General features: G+C 37.2%; 1 protein-coding gene across 4 annotated transcripts in view; it reads right to left on the bottom strand.

Moving 5' to 3' along the window:
• Nucleotides 1–17,157, bottom strand: part of TANK (TRAF family member associated NFKB activator) — a 90,490-nt gene that overhangs the window by 27,625 nt on the left and 45,708 nt on the right. For 2 of the 4 annotated variants that reach the window (XM_036746912.1, XM_036746913.1), the window contains exons 3-4: nt 2,313–2,421; nt 714–844 (exon numbers count right to left, since the gene is read on the bottom strand). In XM_036746912.1, coding sequence (XP_036602807.1) covers nt 714–844; nt 2,313–2,421 — 240 coding nt within the window. Of the gene's footprint in view, nt 1–713; nt 845–2,312; nt 2,425–17,157 lie in introns of all 4 variants that reach the window. The other 2 variants (XM_036746910.1, XM_036746911.1) reach the window with 1 other exon arrangement.

Here is a 17,157-nt window from a genome sequence, read left to right as displayed (position 1 = left end):
TGATTGAAAATGAAACTTTTAAAAAACTGATTGTGATTTTGTAAATAGTACCTTAATATGGTGGACATTAAAATATGAAAAAGGAGTATTTAAGCTTGGGTTTTCTACAACTAACTTACCTCACTGAAAAAAACATAATTAAAAATAAAAAAGTCAAGGCAGCTGTAGGGAAAAAAAGCTGGAACTTTTTTTTGTTAATAACCTAATGACCATTTGCAGCATGCAAACATTTTGCTGTCTGTTATTTAACCATATAATTCTTATCTTGACTCCATCTTTACCTTCTCTGATGTAGCTTCTAATATATAAACCTAGATAAATGATAGTGAGGAGAATAGTTGAGGATGTGAAATGTCAGCCTTAACAATAATGATTTAATTGGAAAGCTTCAGGAAAATAGAATGCAGTCTTCATAAGAACATACAAATAAGATGAAAATGCATGCACAGACCTTCTACTTAATATTCTTGGTGGAGGATTGTGGAAAAATACACTGACTTATACTTATTACATAGCTGTACTTGACTTTCAGCTTTTGCTGAAGTATTTTGGAGATTGAAGGAAATTCCAAATCATGGCATAAGGGTTTCTTTTGTTGTTGCTGTTTCTTTTTATAAGTGAACCATTCTAGAAGACTGTCAAACTTGATTTCTCTTTTTAGATATCTCTTAGGGCATAAATCTAGAATTCCACATAAAGGCAGGGGAGACTACCTTTGAATGTTTTTCTCTTGGGATTCCTGATTTCACTTTGTCATGGGGCTGATCAAAAGTTACATTAAGAGGTATGTCATTTTTCCTTTTTTCACTCTCTTCCAGCATAGGAACATAGCCATGGACATTATCTGAAAAACAAAAACACCCTCTAAGATGTTAGTGTAAAACTATGTGAAAAGGTGAGATCCAGAAACTAAAAAACTGAAATAATTCTCTCTAGATAAATTAATTCATACCTTAAAATTGTAAACTTTTATAAAGTATATTGAATAAATTACATGTTAAACATTCTTATTTTTATAGAAGTTGTTAAAATAATGTAACCACTCATAGATCCAAGTATGTAAGTAATTTAATCTCTCAAAGATCCAGGTTTATATAGAGTCAACCTAATCCAACAAGCACTTGTTTACCACCTTATGGACTTCTACATGTAAAGCCTTGTGGCTAGGTGCGGGGGATATAAAAACAAAATAAAATTTAGTCTTTGCCCTCGGGAAGTTTATACTGGAGAGGAGGTAAAGAGAATAGAGTAGTACAACATGTTCACATAAAAGTAAAGGCAAGATAAGTTGATGAGAGATAGCACTGACAACAAGGAGGATCTGAAAAGGCTCTTTCATAAGAAGTGGCTCCCGAGTTACGCCCTGAAGGAAGTTAAAGATTGGAAAAGGAGAAGGGGGATAGGAAGTAAATTCGTGGCATTTGGGACAGCTTGGACTAAGGCTCAGAGTCCGGAGATGAAATACTGAACAGCATGAAGGCCAGTCTGACACAATGTGAAATAACTCTGATGTTAGGTTGGAGTTAGATGTGGAAGGCTTACATATATGCACCCACACATATACATACACACATATATTTAACATCTTTTACTTAATATGTATGCATATATATCAATCTATATTAAATATATACACATATATTAAAGATAGCCATCTACCTTCAATTCAATTAGAAGGGCAGTAGTATAGATTCATGTTTTCATATATATGCACATATATATGTCTATATTTATATATTCATATATACATGTACACTCATATACATACAATTATATATATATATATGGACACATATACACACACACATACTTAGGATTTATTTGCATACAGATGTGAAAGCTATGGGAGCTTATGAGATCAAGAGGGTGAATAGAGAAAGAAGAAAAGGGAGAATGTGGAACATGGGTGACGATTCACCAAAAAATACTGAGATAAACAGTTAGACAGGTAAGAGGACATCAGTGTTTCAAAATATAAAGGAGACAGAGAATATGATATATATGTATACTAAATTTAAATATATATGTACACATACACACATGTATACACACATATATGTATATAGAAACATTTGAAACTTCCAGAGAACTAAGAGTGTGCAAGGGTAAATCTCCTCTTTAGAGAACTCATGCCATCTATCAGGGCTTCAAATGTTCTTTCCTTAAATGTTAATAATAAAAATGTGAAGATTTTGTACCATAGTCATCAAAATATCAAAACTTTGTAGCAAACTGGGAGAAAGAATCACAACTTTCACCTTTCTTTCCTCTAAGGAGCTCAAGAAAGATAAAAACAATTAACATTGACATACCTCTGCTGGAATTCACAAGAAGTAACTGTGATTTTAGCTTGTCAATAATACTTTGTTGAAGTGACAGCTGTTCCTGTTGTTCACGTATTCTCTGTTCATAGTTTTCAGTCTGCTGACATAAAAAAAAGTTAGCCTGATATTTACTGACAGCTAAATAAAAAATATATATTGGTCTAGTTCCACTCAAATAATTTTAATTGGATATGGTCTGCCTACTTGAATTTTTATTTTCCTAGAATTTTATTTAGTATATCTAGCTAGCACTTGGCTTCTGAGGTATGTCTCTAAAATCATCACCCATAACTGTGACTAAGTTATTGCAAGCCACCCACATTTAAAGGAATGAGAATATTTCAAGCACAAGTTTAGCTATGTTGAGTACAAAATAAGGTTCCTTGGTCCTTTAAAATTGGTATTAACATCTGGAAATACCTAGGTTCATTTCTTAGTAATAATGATCTATACAAATCCTTCATTTATTTCAAGGATCCTTGTTTTCATTAGTGTGAGAATACTCTTCACCAAATCAGATTACAATCTTTCCTTTCCTTAGTAGGTTCATTTTGTGAGTTGCTATGGCCAAACCCTCCGCTTCCCCCCACCCTCAAATAACCACAAAAAAACCTAATACTTCATAGAATCCTTGATTTAGAGCTCTAAGTTCATTCATTTATTCATTATTCATTCATTCCTTCACTCATTCATCAAGCACATACTGCTTGCCAGGCACTGTGCTAGGCACTGTGGCTATGAAGCAAAAACGAAGCAGTTTTCATTTTCACAGAGCTTCTGTTCTTTTGTGGGGATACAACAGGTATGTAGAAAATTAAACATAAACTGGATACAAAGTAATTTGGAGAAAAGGAGAGGATTACATTAGGCTTATTGCTATCCAAGCCCAAGAGAGCAGCAGAAATGAGAAAAGCTGGTGGATCAATTGCCAAGTTCTGCAGATAGTTCCTAGAGAAGTGTGGCACATGGGAAGGAGTGTAGGGCTGGGGCTGGCAATCACAGGATCTGCATTCACACTTGCTTGGCTATTTGTGTGACCTGGGACAAGTCATTTGTTTCTCGGGGGCTTAATCTGCAAAATAAGAGGTTTGGACTGGATACCCCCAAGGTTCCATCAGGCTCTAAATCTATTTTCCTCAATTTCTATCACCAAGAGCCACTGAGGTCATCTAGTCCAATCCCTTAATTTTGTAGATGATGAATGGAGAATCCAAAGAAGTTGTGTTTCTCTAAGATTACAGAGGTGGCAAGTGCCAGGATCAGGATTTGAACTTACTCCAAATCCAACATACTTTCTAGTAATAGTACATGCATTTACATCCTCCTGATCAGTCTTCCATTGATGTCTCCTTCTATATAAAGTCATGAACTATCAAATAGAAATAATTTCTATAAAATTATCTAATAGTGTCCTTTAATATAATACAAAGTTAATTTTGAAAAGATAATGCTATTTAAACAAAAGTCCTCATGACCTTGTCTATTTACTTTTGCACAAAAGGAATAAAAACAGAGCAAAGCTTCAAAATAAAAGAATCACAACTGAGGAGCTGTAAAAAAGCAATTTAACAAAGTAAAAATTGATTTAAACAGACTTATTTTTCTAAAGGAATTGAAGTTTCAAGGGAAAGTCATAAAAAAGTCATTGCTAGTCTCTGCTGTTCTATTATTTTATTATTCATATGGTGTTTCCATAATATTCCCCTGTATTTTTACTTTAATTAATCCTGCTGCCTGTTAATGGCAATGGAAAATTGAACAACATGTAGCTATTGCTTTAGGGCAGGGTAGGTACTGGAAGCCTACTTCAACATTTGAAAATTCTACATCAGAGCCATCAATTTTGGACAATACCTGAAAATCTAATTGGGGAAGTAATACTGGTAAACCCAAGCTCACAATGTTGATCGGTGGTAAGAAAACACACTATTAGGTGAAAATAATATAATTCTAGAAGAAAAACATCTTTATCTGTGAACAAAAGATAAGTAATATGGTGAAGGTGAACAAATCGACAGTGATAAGAACCAGCCACACAGGATTCAAGTGGTCACTTGAATTGTCAATGACCTCCTGGCTTGCATCTTGGAGGCTGGCCAAATTATGGGCTATTGCAGTCCTTTCTATGACACCATGATGAAATTTACTTCAAGAGGGTTGTGGTCAGCATTGTGAATACGTACGTTTGAGTACTGCCCATTTTATCTTTGGAGAGAAAGTAAAAGTAACCTCTAATTAAGCTCTAAACTGAAGGAAGTTTTAATATTCTCAGAGATTCACTAACCTGTGATTGTTGTTTACATTTACACAGATATGTTAGAATTGATAGTTTTTACACTGGTAGCATATTACTTTAGGAATCTAAGCCTAGATTGTGCCATACATCTTTATTTTCTTCAAAGTGCCTAGCACAGTGCCTTACACATAGAAGGCAATGAGTAAATATTTGCTAAATGCATGAAAGGGCACAAAAACATTTAAGCAGTTTTCATTCTGGTGCATACTGGAATGAAATTCATGAGACCATTTGGTTTGTCCAACAGCTTGTATTCTCCAAGTCTAAATCTAAGAAACGATCTAGTCAAACTCAAGGCCAAACTATCTAATGATACCTGGACTCACATCACACTGGATCTCAGAACAGGTGTGAGTTCTGAGAGTGTGAACTAGAGGAAGGAACCTGATGGTAACAATTTTTGTGAAAGCACTGAGGATATGTGGGGACTCTGCCATCTGGGAAATCTGCAGCTTGTATCCTCAACATCTATTCCTGCTTAAAGAATATAGTAGGTTCCACATGGAATGAACCTTTCTTAAAGGAGTCTGAAACTCTAAGCAGCTATCTTTTAAAAGGTAAGAAAATATGCACAATGACCAGAAAGTTGCCAGTAAGGTTTAAATTTAAGGTGAAAAGGTTTAATTTGAAGAAAGAAGACCTAGATTTAAAATCCTGGATCTGCTTTTCACTACCATCAAAGTCTCAACTTCTTTTGTAACATAAGGGACATCATTCCTAGGGGCATATACAACTCTACATCCTATCCTTTTTTACTTCTCGAGAGTAGGGATTGTTTCATTCTTTGTATCTGTGTATTACTGTATTAGCACCTTATTGTAGTTTCTGACACATAGTATCCACTTCAATAAAGCTTGTTTATTGAATGATTCCTAATGTTTACAGTGGTTGAGTAATATGTTAAAGAATCATTCAGTTCAGTTAATAAAAGTGGCCAGGACAAGGGTCAAAATTTTTCAAATCTTGGCCAATTCTAAATCCGCTGATACCTTGTTAAAACTTCTCTATGTCAACATCAGTCTACCAAAATAAGAGAAATAATTAATGTTAATGTTAATTTTCCTTCATTAACCAAGCAGAAAACTAAGCCTTTGTCAAATAATTTTAGTCTTCTGGCCTTTGACACAAAACACTCTCCAGGATGTTACTATATAACATGTAAATATAAATGAATGATGCTGTAATGGGGAATCTTAAAGGAGCCAGTGAATGCAACAAGTTGAAGAATTTTACTACTTTGTTCTACTGGCCTGAATAATCATATGCAAAATTTGGAACAATATTCTTCTTACTATATTCTTTAGATGCAAAGGTACTAGATCCATAACAGATGAATGCTGGCAGAAAATGCCAACAAAACAGATTTTCAAAAGTACTTTGATGAAAAAGTACAAGTAAAGTCCATTTACTAAGAAGCAGGAAAAAAAAAGTCACAATATAATAAAGGAATGAAGATTAAATTTGAGGAAATAAGGACTGAAGTAAAATAAGATTAAGTATTCTGAAGATGAAAATGAGATGCTTATACTGTCTACTTAAAAAAACAGATTCAGGAGGAAGATTCAGAAAAAAAAAAGCTAGATGACTGATGACATAAATTTAGGAGGGGGAGAGGCCACAAAAATATATTATACCTAAATGTTAAATTGTCAGTAGAATTTAGCTATTCTGCTACATTTGGAAACAATGAAACAGAAATGATTTGTAGGAAAACAACAAAGGTTGTCATTTATATGTCTAGTATATGGATTAAAAAAAAACCCAACAAAACCTGAAAATGTTACTCAGGTCAAATAATTGTTGCACTGTCAGTACATATTTTTAAAAATGCAATCCCAGAGTAAGTATACTCCAGCAACTATCAAAGACCCCATGAAGCAGAAAAATCACTAAACCAAATTGAAAATGTACAACAGCAATGTCTTGTCAACACTTCTGTACAGAGCACAGACATGACAGCTAAAACAGACAGAAGAGAAGATGCTTTTGACAGCCAGGGTGTGTGAATGATTCTTTGAGTCAGATGGCAGCAACAAGTTACCAACTAGAAGATCTGCATGACAACTAACCATCCATCTGTATCAAACACCATCTGGCCAAGATGACTCCGGCTTCTGTGTGTTTGACACGCCTCCCAATGCTGAAGACTAGCAAAACAAGTGGTCCACCCGCAGCTGAAGAAGTAAACAGGTATTACATAGTCCTGGTAGAAAAAGGATTTGGGTGGCTGAACAAACTGTGGCACAGCAGTGTGATGGAATATTACTGCACCATTCAAAATGACAAGCTTCAGGAATATAAAGAAATATGGAAAGACATATGAAATTGTTCAAAAAGGAAGAAAACAGAACTAGAAGAATAGCATATACATTTACTATGGTAATAAAATGGATCATAAAAAACCTTATATGCATACAGATGTAGGAGAGATCTGAATCAGTAAGTTGATGCTATTGGTTTATTAGTTTAAAAAACAAATAATTCTTATGTAGTTGAGTTCTCTTCTTACTTTGTTTCTGTTTAGATTGTTTTAAAATTGTCAAATAAAAAATAGTTTTTGTTAAAAGAGAGAATGGATTTGCATGCTAAAGCAGGGATGAATCCTGCACTGGATACAAGTTCAGGGGTAACTCTCAATGACCAGGGACAGTGGACATGTCTCAAATTCCATAATGACAATATTCTACACATACTAAGCTTTCCTAAATGGAACAAAAAGTTTATCTTAACAACAGCTTCCAGTTCACAAGATTCTCCAAGATTCTAGGATAGCAAGCACTCTCCAAAATGCTACAGAATTTTGTACACACAGATGTACAAGCATTGCTGAATACAAATAAAATTAAAATGATAGTATGTTCTGCAAGTTGAAATTTTCCCTTATCAGGGATACTGAACCAGCTTTCACTTTTTATATGCTCTAAAATGAAAACATTAAAATTTATATTAAGATCCAAGCTCTTCAATATTACAAATGAAACCATATCACTTAGGGTACAAGTCAAACAATTTCTCTCATCATTTCTCCATCTCCCAAAATTGATTTTAAATTTCAGAACCTTTTAAATTATTAGAAAATTGGCCACCTATTAACAAAGGGAGCTGAATCTTCATTATAAGATTTGCTTGGCTACTAGAGACCCACAATATGAAGCTCCATGGCTCATAAAGGAACATAATTAAATAGTAATTATCTTATTGCATAGCACGTTAGAATATCAACTAATTAACTAACTGTCTCATCTTGACACTTTAGTGAGCTAAGCATCATGTTCAATTTTACAGATGAGCAAACTGAAGAGAAGAAAAATGGTAAGAGATCATCCAAACCAAAATTACTACTCTAGTGTTTCTGGATATGCAGGTCTACAGCAGATAATTATTTTCAGCTTCTTACCATGCCCCCATCCCATTAATCAATACATCAGTACCAGTTGTTGTTCAGTTGTTTTTAAGTCATGTCCAACTCTTCATGGCCCCCTTAGGGATTTTCTTGGCAAAGATACTGAAGTGGTTTGCCATTTCCTTCTTCAGCTCATCTTACAGATGAGGAAACTGGGGCAAACTGAGGCAAACTGAGGCTCAGGGTCCCCCAGCTAGTAAGTGTCCGAGGCCAGAGTTGAATTGAGGAACATGAGTCTTCTTGACTCCAAGCAGTGTACTCTAACCACTGTGCCACCAGGATGCTTCCAATAAATCAATAAGCATTTATTTAAGTAACTTCTACGTGACAGGTGAGAGGCAGTGTTTTATAACGGATAATGATTCAGCCTCAGAATTATGAAAACCTACTTTCAAGTACTGCCTCTGACAGTTACTGACTGTGTGACCCTGGGCAACTCACCTAATATCTCTCAGTCTCCCAGGCAACTACTTCTCTAAGACTGAGTTGCATAGCAGATGCTGATTTTCACTGGTAGAGGCAATTTCCTCAGTGGGAGTTCCCTATACCAATACAATAACAAATCTGATTAAAAAAAAAAGTGCCAGGTGCTGTGGATAAAAGACTAAAAATAAAAATGAAATAGTCCCTGTTGTCATTTATCAGGGGAGAGAACATCTATGTTTATACACACACACACATACACACACATATATGTATACACACAATAAGCACAAGGTAATTTCTTTGAAGGGGGAGGCACTAGCAGCTGGGGGAACAACAGAGGCTTCATATAGAAAATAGCTCTTGAGCTGAACTCTGAGGTAAACTAGGAAATTCTGAGAGGCAGAGGTAAGGAAAGAAAGCATTCTAAGCATGGCGGGGGTGGGGGGGGGAAGGGAGGAAGGCAGCTATGCAAAGACATGGGGATGGAAGACAGGATGGAATGTAGCATCAACATCAAGAAAGCTATTTTGGCATGAAAGACAGTATAAGGTTGGAAAAGGAGACTGGACCTGAGTTAAGAAGGGCTTTAAATGTAAACAGAGGAGTCCATATTTGATTCTAGCAGTAACCAGGAGGCACCAAAGTTTTTTGAGCAGGAGAGTTTTTTGAGCAGGACGTCAGCCCTGTGCTTTAGAAAACTCACTTTGGAAGCTGTATGGAAGACAGATTGGGGAATTACATGAGAAAATACCTGAAATGTGATCAGAAACTACTGCCTATACATGATTAGAGTGATCACACTTTCTCCAAATGCCAAATGGGTACTCTGAGAAACTAATCTTATCTTACAAATAATTTGCTAGTTCATTCTAAGTTTCAATAATTTTGTTTCAATTAATTTCAATAATTAATTTTAAGAGTTTTACTATTCATATGACATCAATTACTGTCTACTCTAGATAGCAAATAATATGAGTGTTCAACAAAAGTTGATGACTATAACCGAACACAAAGTCTCTAGTCTTTCCCTTTCCGAAATGTCCTCACTTTACACCCCCAGGTTTTCTTAGTCATCCCTCTCTATATAGTGAAATCAGAGATCCAGGAATCTTAGTTTAAGTTATACCTTCATTTAACCAAGGGTGTTCCATCAAAGAAATATGATCAAACTTGGAGAGGGAGCCAAATAGGATTGAGGACTGAATATATGGTAAAATATGGCTGAGTAAAGTTATACTAGGAAACTGGATAAAGAAAGCTAGTTTCTTTGGTTTTATCTTTATTGTAAGGAAAATCATCGGGCAAGTGAGTGTGTGTGTGTGTGTGTGTGTGTGCGTGCTCGAGTGTGCGTGAGATCCTAGTATGAGTATCTCCTTAAACTGTCAAACTGTTCTATTTCTTTTAAAATAAAGCCTTTCTGCTTTACCAAGCAAGCTATGTTTCTGTTGGACGTGAACCTCTAAAATGCGAACTGTATACTTTGGAAACATGTGCCCTTATTTTAAAATCTGAGTATTTTTTTTCTTTTGGGTCCCTGATTCCACTGCCAAAAAGACATGAGGAAAAGGTAGTAGGATTTATCTGAATTCTGTTTTTCCCAAAATTCTTGTTATGTTTTCTATTACTGAGCCCTCTGCTTACTTCCCCCACTATCTCCCCTTTTCCTCATCTCTCACAGGAAGAAGTGGCCCTTCTTGCCAAGGCAAAGCAGTCTACACACAGTCACATTCTATCCTGTCTTCTCCAGCAAATTCTCCTGTCAACCCCACTCTCTTATCAATCTTCAGTTTCTCCCTAACAGCTACTTCCCTATTGCCAACAGATATGTCCATGTCTCCCCCATCATTAAAAATCATCACTTCATCTATCCATATTATCTATCATTTCTCCTCCCCATTCTCTGATAAACTCCTTGAGAAAGTCATTTATACTCACTGCACTTACTTTCTCTCCTCCTGCTTGATCCTAAACCTTCTATATTTTGCCTTCTGTCCTCATCAATCAACTTAAACTACTCTCCCCAAAGTTACCAATAATCTTCTTTAACGTCAAATCTGATGGCTTATTCTCAGTCCTTGTCCTGGAACTCTCTACAGTCTCTGACACTGTTGATCACCCTCTTCTGGATACTCTTTCCTCTCTGGTGTTTCATAACACTTCTCTCTCCTGGTTCTCTTCCCACCTTCCTGACACCAATCACTCCTCCTCAGTCTCCTTTGCTGTCTCTTCCTCCTGCTCACAATGACTGTATATCCCAAAGTTCTATGCTGGGCTCTCTTCTCTTCTCACTCTGCACCCCCTCACTTGATGATCTTATCAGCTCTCATTTGTTCAGTTGTCTCAATGCAAATGATTCTAGCCCTAACCTTTTTCCTAAGCTATAGCCTTGTACTTCCAAAGGTTTTTTGGACTTCTCAAACTGGGATGTCCCATAGATATTTTAAACTTTACATGTCCAAAACTGAATTCAACTTTCCACCCAAACCATCCTTTCTATCTTCTCTATAACTGTTGTCCATACCACCTTCCTCCCAATCACCCAGGCTACTAAGATGTATTAACAATCACACTGGCATACCCAGGATGGCTGCTAGTGCAGGTTCTTTTATCTGCTTTACTAGGAAAGATAGCTGTTTCAGGGGTCAACAATCTTCTTTAATTAAACAGAAAAAATACAGAGAAGAGAAATAAAGACCAACAGACAGGGCTCTACTGCCTGAATCAAAGCTTTACAACCACCATTGAATCAAGACAGCCTTTACTGCTGAGGAGTTGGGGAGCTCTGAACATATGGCCCCTCAGAGTCTCAACCAGGGAATCACAACATCTTTTTCATAAGTGAGCCCCCAAAGCAAAAGCTCGCTTCTCAAAAACAGGCTCAGAACCAGAAAGCATCCTAACCCTCCTAACTTGGTACCTAATGAGAAATCAGCAAAAGGTGCGTAAGCCTTCCTACAACCAAGCTTCCCTTAATGGGCTCCACATGAGGCCTACTGATGGGTGGAGAAGATCTTATTCCCCACTGACCTTACATAAAAGAAGCTGAAATGTGCCTGTCTTACAAGGTTGCCATAAATCAGGACAAATATACCTTCCTATAGATGTGGACTAGTCAATAGTACAATGAAGTAGATGTGGGACTGGTTAAGTAGTATGTCCAAAAGAATAATCATTAATGGTTAAATGTCAACTTAGAAAGTCTCTAGGAGGATGCCCCTGGGATTTGCCCTTGGCCCTGTGTTAATTTAACATTTTTATCTGGGGCAAGGATTAAGATATATCTGGTATCCTTCCAAATCTGAATATGACTCAGTGAGATTAAGTGACTTAAATAAGATCATACTGCTGGCAAGTGTCAGAGGTGAGATTTGAACCCAGGTCTGCCAAGTCAAGACAGCTGTTATTAACTCTGTACGAAGGTACTGTACTAAGACTAGGGACACAAAGAAAAACAAGACGTAAAGCAGGCCCTGCTCTCAAGAAACTCAGTCTTACAGGAGGGAAGAAAGAAAGTATGCAAATAGCTATGTACAAACAAGACACAAACAGGTAAATTGGGGGGTAATCTCAGAGGGAGAGTACTAGGATTGAGGACTGAAAAGATTTTATATTTGATTCTGGAAGTAATAAGGAGTTTATTGACTAAGGGGTGACATGATCAGACCTGCACTTTAGGAAGATCAGTTTGACAGTTTAGTGGAAGATGAACTGGTGTGGAAGAGACTGAGAGTGAAGGTGGGTTAGGAAGGGAGACACAGGGACCAACTACTGCAATATTCCAAGCATGAAGTAAAGAAGACTCGCATCAGGGTGATAGTAGTCAGAAGTAGTCAGAAGAAAGAAGGAAGAATATAAGAAATATCTTATGAAGGTAGAAATGGCAGGACTGAGCCAAGACGGGAAGTAACAATTAAGTAGCTCTCACCCTCCCTTATTGACCTCTTAAAGCCCAGAATATATCATCCCAGAAAAAACCCTGGAACAGCTGAGCAAGCAGAAAGACAGGATACAGCAGTCTTGTAGCCCAGGAAGCTTGGGGGATTAACAGGAAAGGCTCCTCTCACTCTGGGAGAGGGGGAACAGTACAGGATGGGAGGTATCCCAGCAAGCCAGAAGCAAGCCCCATCTCATCAAACCAGGGGGAGATCCTGAGTCCTAGGGTGGTAGAGCCAGCAAGTGCCAACACCAGAACCCTCAAGTGCCTTAGCACAGGCAGGGGAACCAGTATACACCAGCTCAGAAAACCATCACATGTGGCAGTATTCTCCAGCAGCCAAATCTCCTGGTGCTTCAGCACAACTCCAGGAGGCATAGCTCCAGGCTGGCAGACATTCTCCAGCAGCTAAACATTCATGTGCAAGACCTGGGGGAACAGGCATCCCACAGGGGCCAGACTCCCCACCCCAACCTGAGAGCTCCAGCATTGCTGAGCCCAACTCAGCACCAGGTAAGCTGACAGACCCCTACAGCCTCCAGCTGCTAGCACCTGAGGCCCCAGCACACAAAGCCAGGGACCAGGTCCCCGGCTCCTAGCACAAGAAGCTTGGGTCATTGCCCCCTGTGCTCCAGCTGGTGAGCTCAACTCTAAAAGCCAGGAATTAGGCAAATAGCATGAAAAAAAAGGCAGAAACAGACAATGATCAGAGATTCTTATTATGGGGACAGGGAAGATCAAGGCACAAATTCAGAAGAGGACAACACTGTCAATATACCCACATCTGAAATCTCTAAGAGGAATATGAACTGGTCTCAAGCCTAAAAAGCCTTCCAGAATTTCAAAAGTCACATGAGAGAAGCAGAAGAAAAATTGGGAAAAGATATGAGAGATACGCAAGAGAGAGTCAATAGCTTAGAAAAAGGACAAAAACTGACTGTATAAAACAAGTCCTTAAAAAGTAGAATTGGCCAAATGGAAAAGGAAGCACAAAAACTCACTGAAGAGAAGAACTCCTTAAAAAGTAAAATGGGCCAAAAGGAAAAGGAGGTAAAAAATCTAATAGAAGAAAACAATTTGTTAAAAATTAAAGTTGGCCAAGTAGAAGCTAATGACTGTATGAGATATCAAGAATCAGTCACACAGAAACAAAAGAATAAAAAATAGAAAACATAAAATACCTCATTGGTAAAACAACTGACCTAGAAAATAGATCTAGGAGAGACAATTTAAAAATTATTGGTTTACCTAAAAACCATGATGAAAAAAATAACCTAGACAGCATCTTTCAAGAAATCATTACTCCTAGAACCAGAAGGTAAAATAGTTATTGAAAGAATCCACCGATCACCTCCTGAAAGAGATCCCAAATTGAAAATGCCAAAGAATATTGTAGCCAAATTCTGAAATTACCAGGTCAAAGAGAAAACACTGTAAGCAGCTAGAAAGAGGATCACATAGGACCTTGCAACTTCCATATTAAAAGATCAGAGGGCATGGAATATGATACTCCGTAAGGCAAAGGACAATGGATTACAACCAGTGAAATTGAGCATAATCTTTCAGGGAAGGAGATGAACATTCAATGAAATAGGGTACTTCCGAGCCTTCCTGATGAAAAGACCAGAGCTCAACAGAAAATCTGATCTTCAAATACTAGACTCAAGAGAGGCATAAAAAGGTAAAGAGAAAAGAAACAACAACACGTTATTAATAAGGGCAAACTGTTTACATCCCTACAAGAGAAAATGATACTTGTAACTCTTGAGAACTGTATTGTTACTATGCCATTTATAAGGGGTTTACATAGATACAGGGGGTGGGTATAAGTTGACTTTGATGTGATGATAAAAAATCTAATGAAGTTGTGAAAAGGAATTGTTCTGGGAGAAGAGGAAAGGAGGAGGCAGACAAGGGTAAATTACATCACATGAAAAGGCACAAAAACCTATTGCAGTAGAGGAAAAGAAGGGAGGAAGATGAGCATTCACTTCTAGGTCTGTATCTCAAAGAGACCATAAAAATGGGAAAAGGACCCACACGTATAAAAATATTTATAGCAGTTCTTTTTGTAATGGCAAAGAATTGGAAATAGAGGGGATATCCATCAGTTAGAGAATGGCTGAACAAATTGTGGGATATGAATGTAACGTAATACTATTGTGCTATAAGAAATGATGAGCAGGCGGACCTGAGAAAAACCTGGAAAGACTTACATAAACTGATGCTGAGTAAAATGAGCAGAACTAGGAGAACACTGTAGACAGTAACAGCCACATTGTGTTATGACTAACCTTGATAGACTTGGCTCTTCTCAGCAATGCAAGGATCTAAGACAACTCTGAAAGACTCATGATGGAAAATGCTATCCACATCCAGAGAAAAGAACTGGGGAGTCTGAATGCAAATGGAAGCATACTATTTGCTCTCCTTTTCTTTTGTTGTTTTTTTTTTGTTTCTTCTTTCTCATGGTTCCTCCCATTAGTTCTAATTCTTCTTTACATCACGACTAATGTGAAAATATGTTTAATATGAATGTATAAGGACAGCCTATATCAGACTGCACACCATCTTGGTGAGGGGAGAAAATTCAAGAGCTTGGGTGACTGGGAAGATAGAAGTACTCTCAAGAGTAATAGGGAAGTTAGGAAGAACAAAAAAGTTTAGGTGAAAGATAATGAATTGGGGCAGCTAGGTGGCACAGTGAATAGAGCACCGGCTCTGGAGTTAGGAGGACCTGAGTTCAAATCCAGCCTCAGACACTTGACACATGTACTAGCTTTATGACCTTGGGCAAGTCACTTAACCCCAATTGCCCTGCCAAAAAAAAGATAATGAATTTAGTTTGAGATTTCAAATCCTATTCTCTATCCAATAAACCACGCCATAGTATAAAAATGAAGCCAAAAAAAACCCCAAAAAACTAGTGGAATCTTAGGCTGCATTTTGAGGAATATAGTGTCCAGAAAGAGGGAAGCATTAGTTATGCTGTACTTTACCCTGACAGGACCACATTTGGGGTATTATGTCCAATTTCAGGCAACGCATTTTAGGAAGGATATAGATAAGTTGGAGAATATCCAGAGGAGAGTGACTAGCATGCCATAAAATTGGTTAAAGGAACTAGGATTGTTTATCCTGAAGAGATTTAGGAAGGGATATATGATCATAAGATCATGGATTTAGAACTGAAAGGGACCTCAGAGGCCACATAGTCCACTTCTCTCAATTTACAAATGAGGAAACTGAAGCCCAGAGAGGTTAAGTGATTCGTCTGCTGAATTGAATTCCTTTAAATTTTTGTTATCATCAAATGGAGTTCAGAATCAGCCCTTCTAACAATACTTCAGACACTCTGAGGCTGCTTCAATGTGGAGTACACTGGTCAATACGTCCCCTTCCCTTCCTTGATTCATGCTTACTGAAGCCACAAAACAAAGAATGGAGATCATAGTATCATAGATTTATGGAGGGGACTGGAAGGGACTGCCTTGTTATTTATTGTGTTCCTTGATAGCCACTAACCCACTAATCTGGCCTTCCTGCTGTTCTTTACACAAGACACTCCATCTTCTGTCTCTGTGACTTTATATAAGCTGTCCCCCTAGAAAGCACCTTACCCCTGCCTCTTAGAATTCCTTGTTTTCTTCAAATTTCAATTTACATGGCCTAATCCACTCCCTACATGAGGCCTTTCCCGATCCCCTCAGTCTCTAGTGTGTCCCCTCCAAAATTACGTTGGATGTACTTTGTATATGTTTGTCGATACTTACACAACTTTTTCTCTACACTCGACAGTATACAAATTCTTTGAAGGTACGGATTATTTCATTTTGCATTTGTATCCTCAGTTTGTAGCATAGTGTTTGCCACACAGTAGGGTCTTTAATAAACTCTTGTTAACTGACTTAGTCCAAACTTTTTATTTGGCAAATGAAGAAAATTATATTCTTAGGCATATCCAGGACCACTGTTGAGAAGTCTTTTCAACAAATTTGCACAGAGAGTTAGTAATTACTATCAGGTAAGATATCAATATATTATCATTAACAATTTACATTTATATTGTTCCTTAACACTTGCAAACTGTTTTCCCTACCACAACCAGGGGTGATAGGTAGTATGTTACCCCCATTTGACAGATAAGGAAACTAAAACTCAGATTCTGGAGTTATTGCTATTAGATTTTTGGAGGTTAGATTTGAACTTGGGTATCCTGATTTAGTTTAGCACGATTTCCACTACACTTGCCTTATTTTCTATGGAATGTTTCAGCCTCGCCTCTGGCACAGGAAGCCAAGCTATGGCTTTGCTATCATTGAGCAGTAACTGAGCAGATGTTAGTGGAGATTCTTCACCTGAGTTCCATGGAGTCCCAATGGGTCATAAATAGATTTCAGTGGGTCTGCAAATGGTTTTTAAAAAAATATTTTGGTAATTTTACTTCAGTGTTTGCTTCTTTTGCAATCCTATATATTATAGTTGATGCATTTAAAAATATTTTGAAAAGGGGTCAAAGCTCTCAGCTAACTGCTGAAAGGATACAGTCACAAAAAAAGGCTAAGAATCAGTACACTAGATAAACTTGCTTATGCTTTTTTTTTCTCTGCTACTCAAACCTTAAGTAAAAGAAGCTCTTGACTTAAATAATGTATTTTTATAAAATTTTTAAAAATTCAGTCTCAGAGATAATAATAATTTTATAAAGTAATAGTTCAAGCAAGAAAAAAACAACAAAGAAGACATTTTTTACCAGATTTGAGAAAACAGCATA

Source organism: Trichosurus vulpecula, chromosome 2 (genome assembly GCF_011100635.1).
Source record: "Trichosurus vulpecula isolate mTriVul1 chromosome 2, mTriVul1.pri, whole genome shotgun sequence".
NCBI classification, from domain to species: domain Eukaryota; kingdom Metazoa; phylum Chordata; class Mammalia; order Diprotodontia; family Phalangeridae; genus Trichosurus; species Trichosurus vulpecula.
Note: the sequence above shows the minus strand (reverse complement) of the source record. Positions and strands in the feature narration are given on the sequence as shown.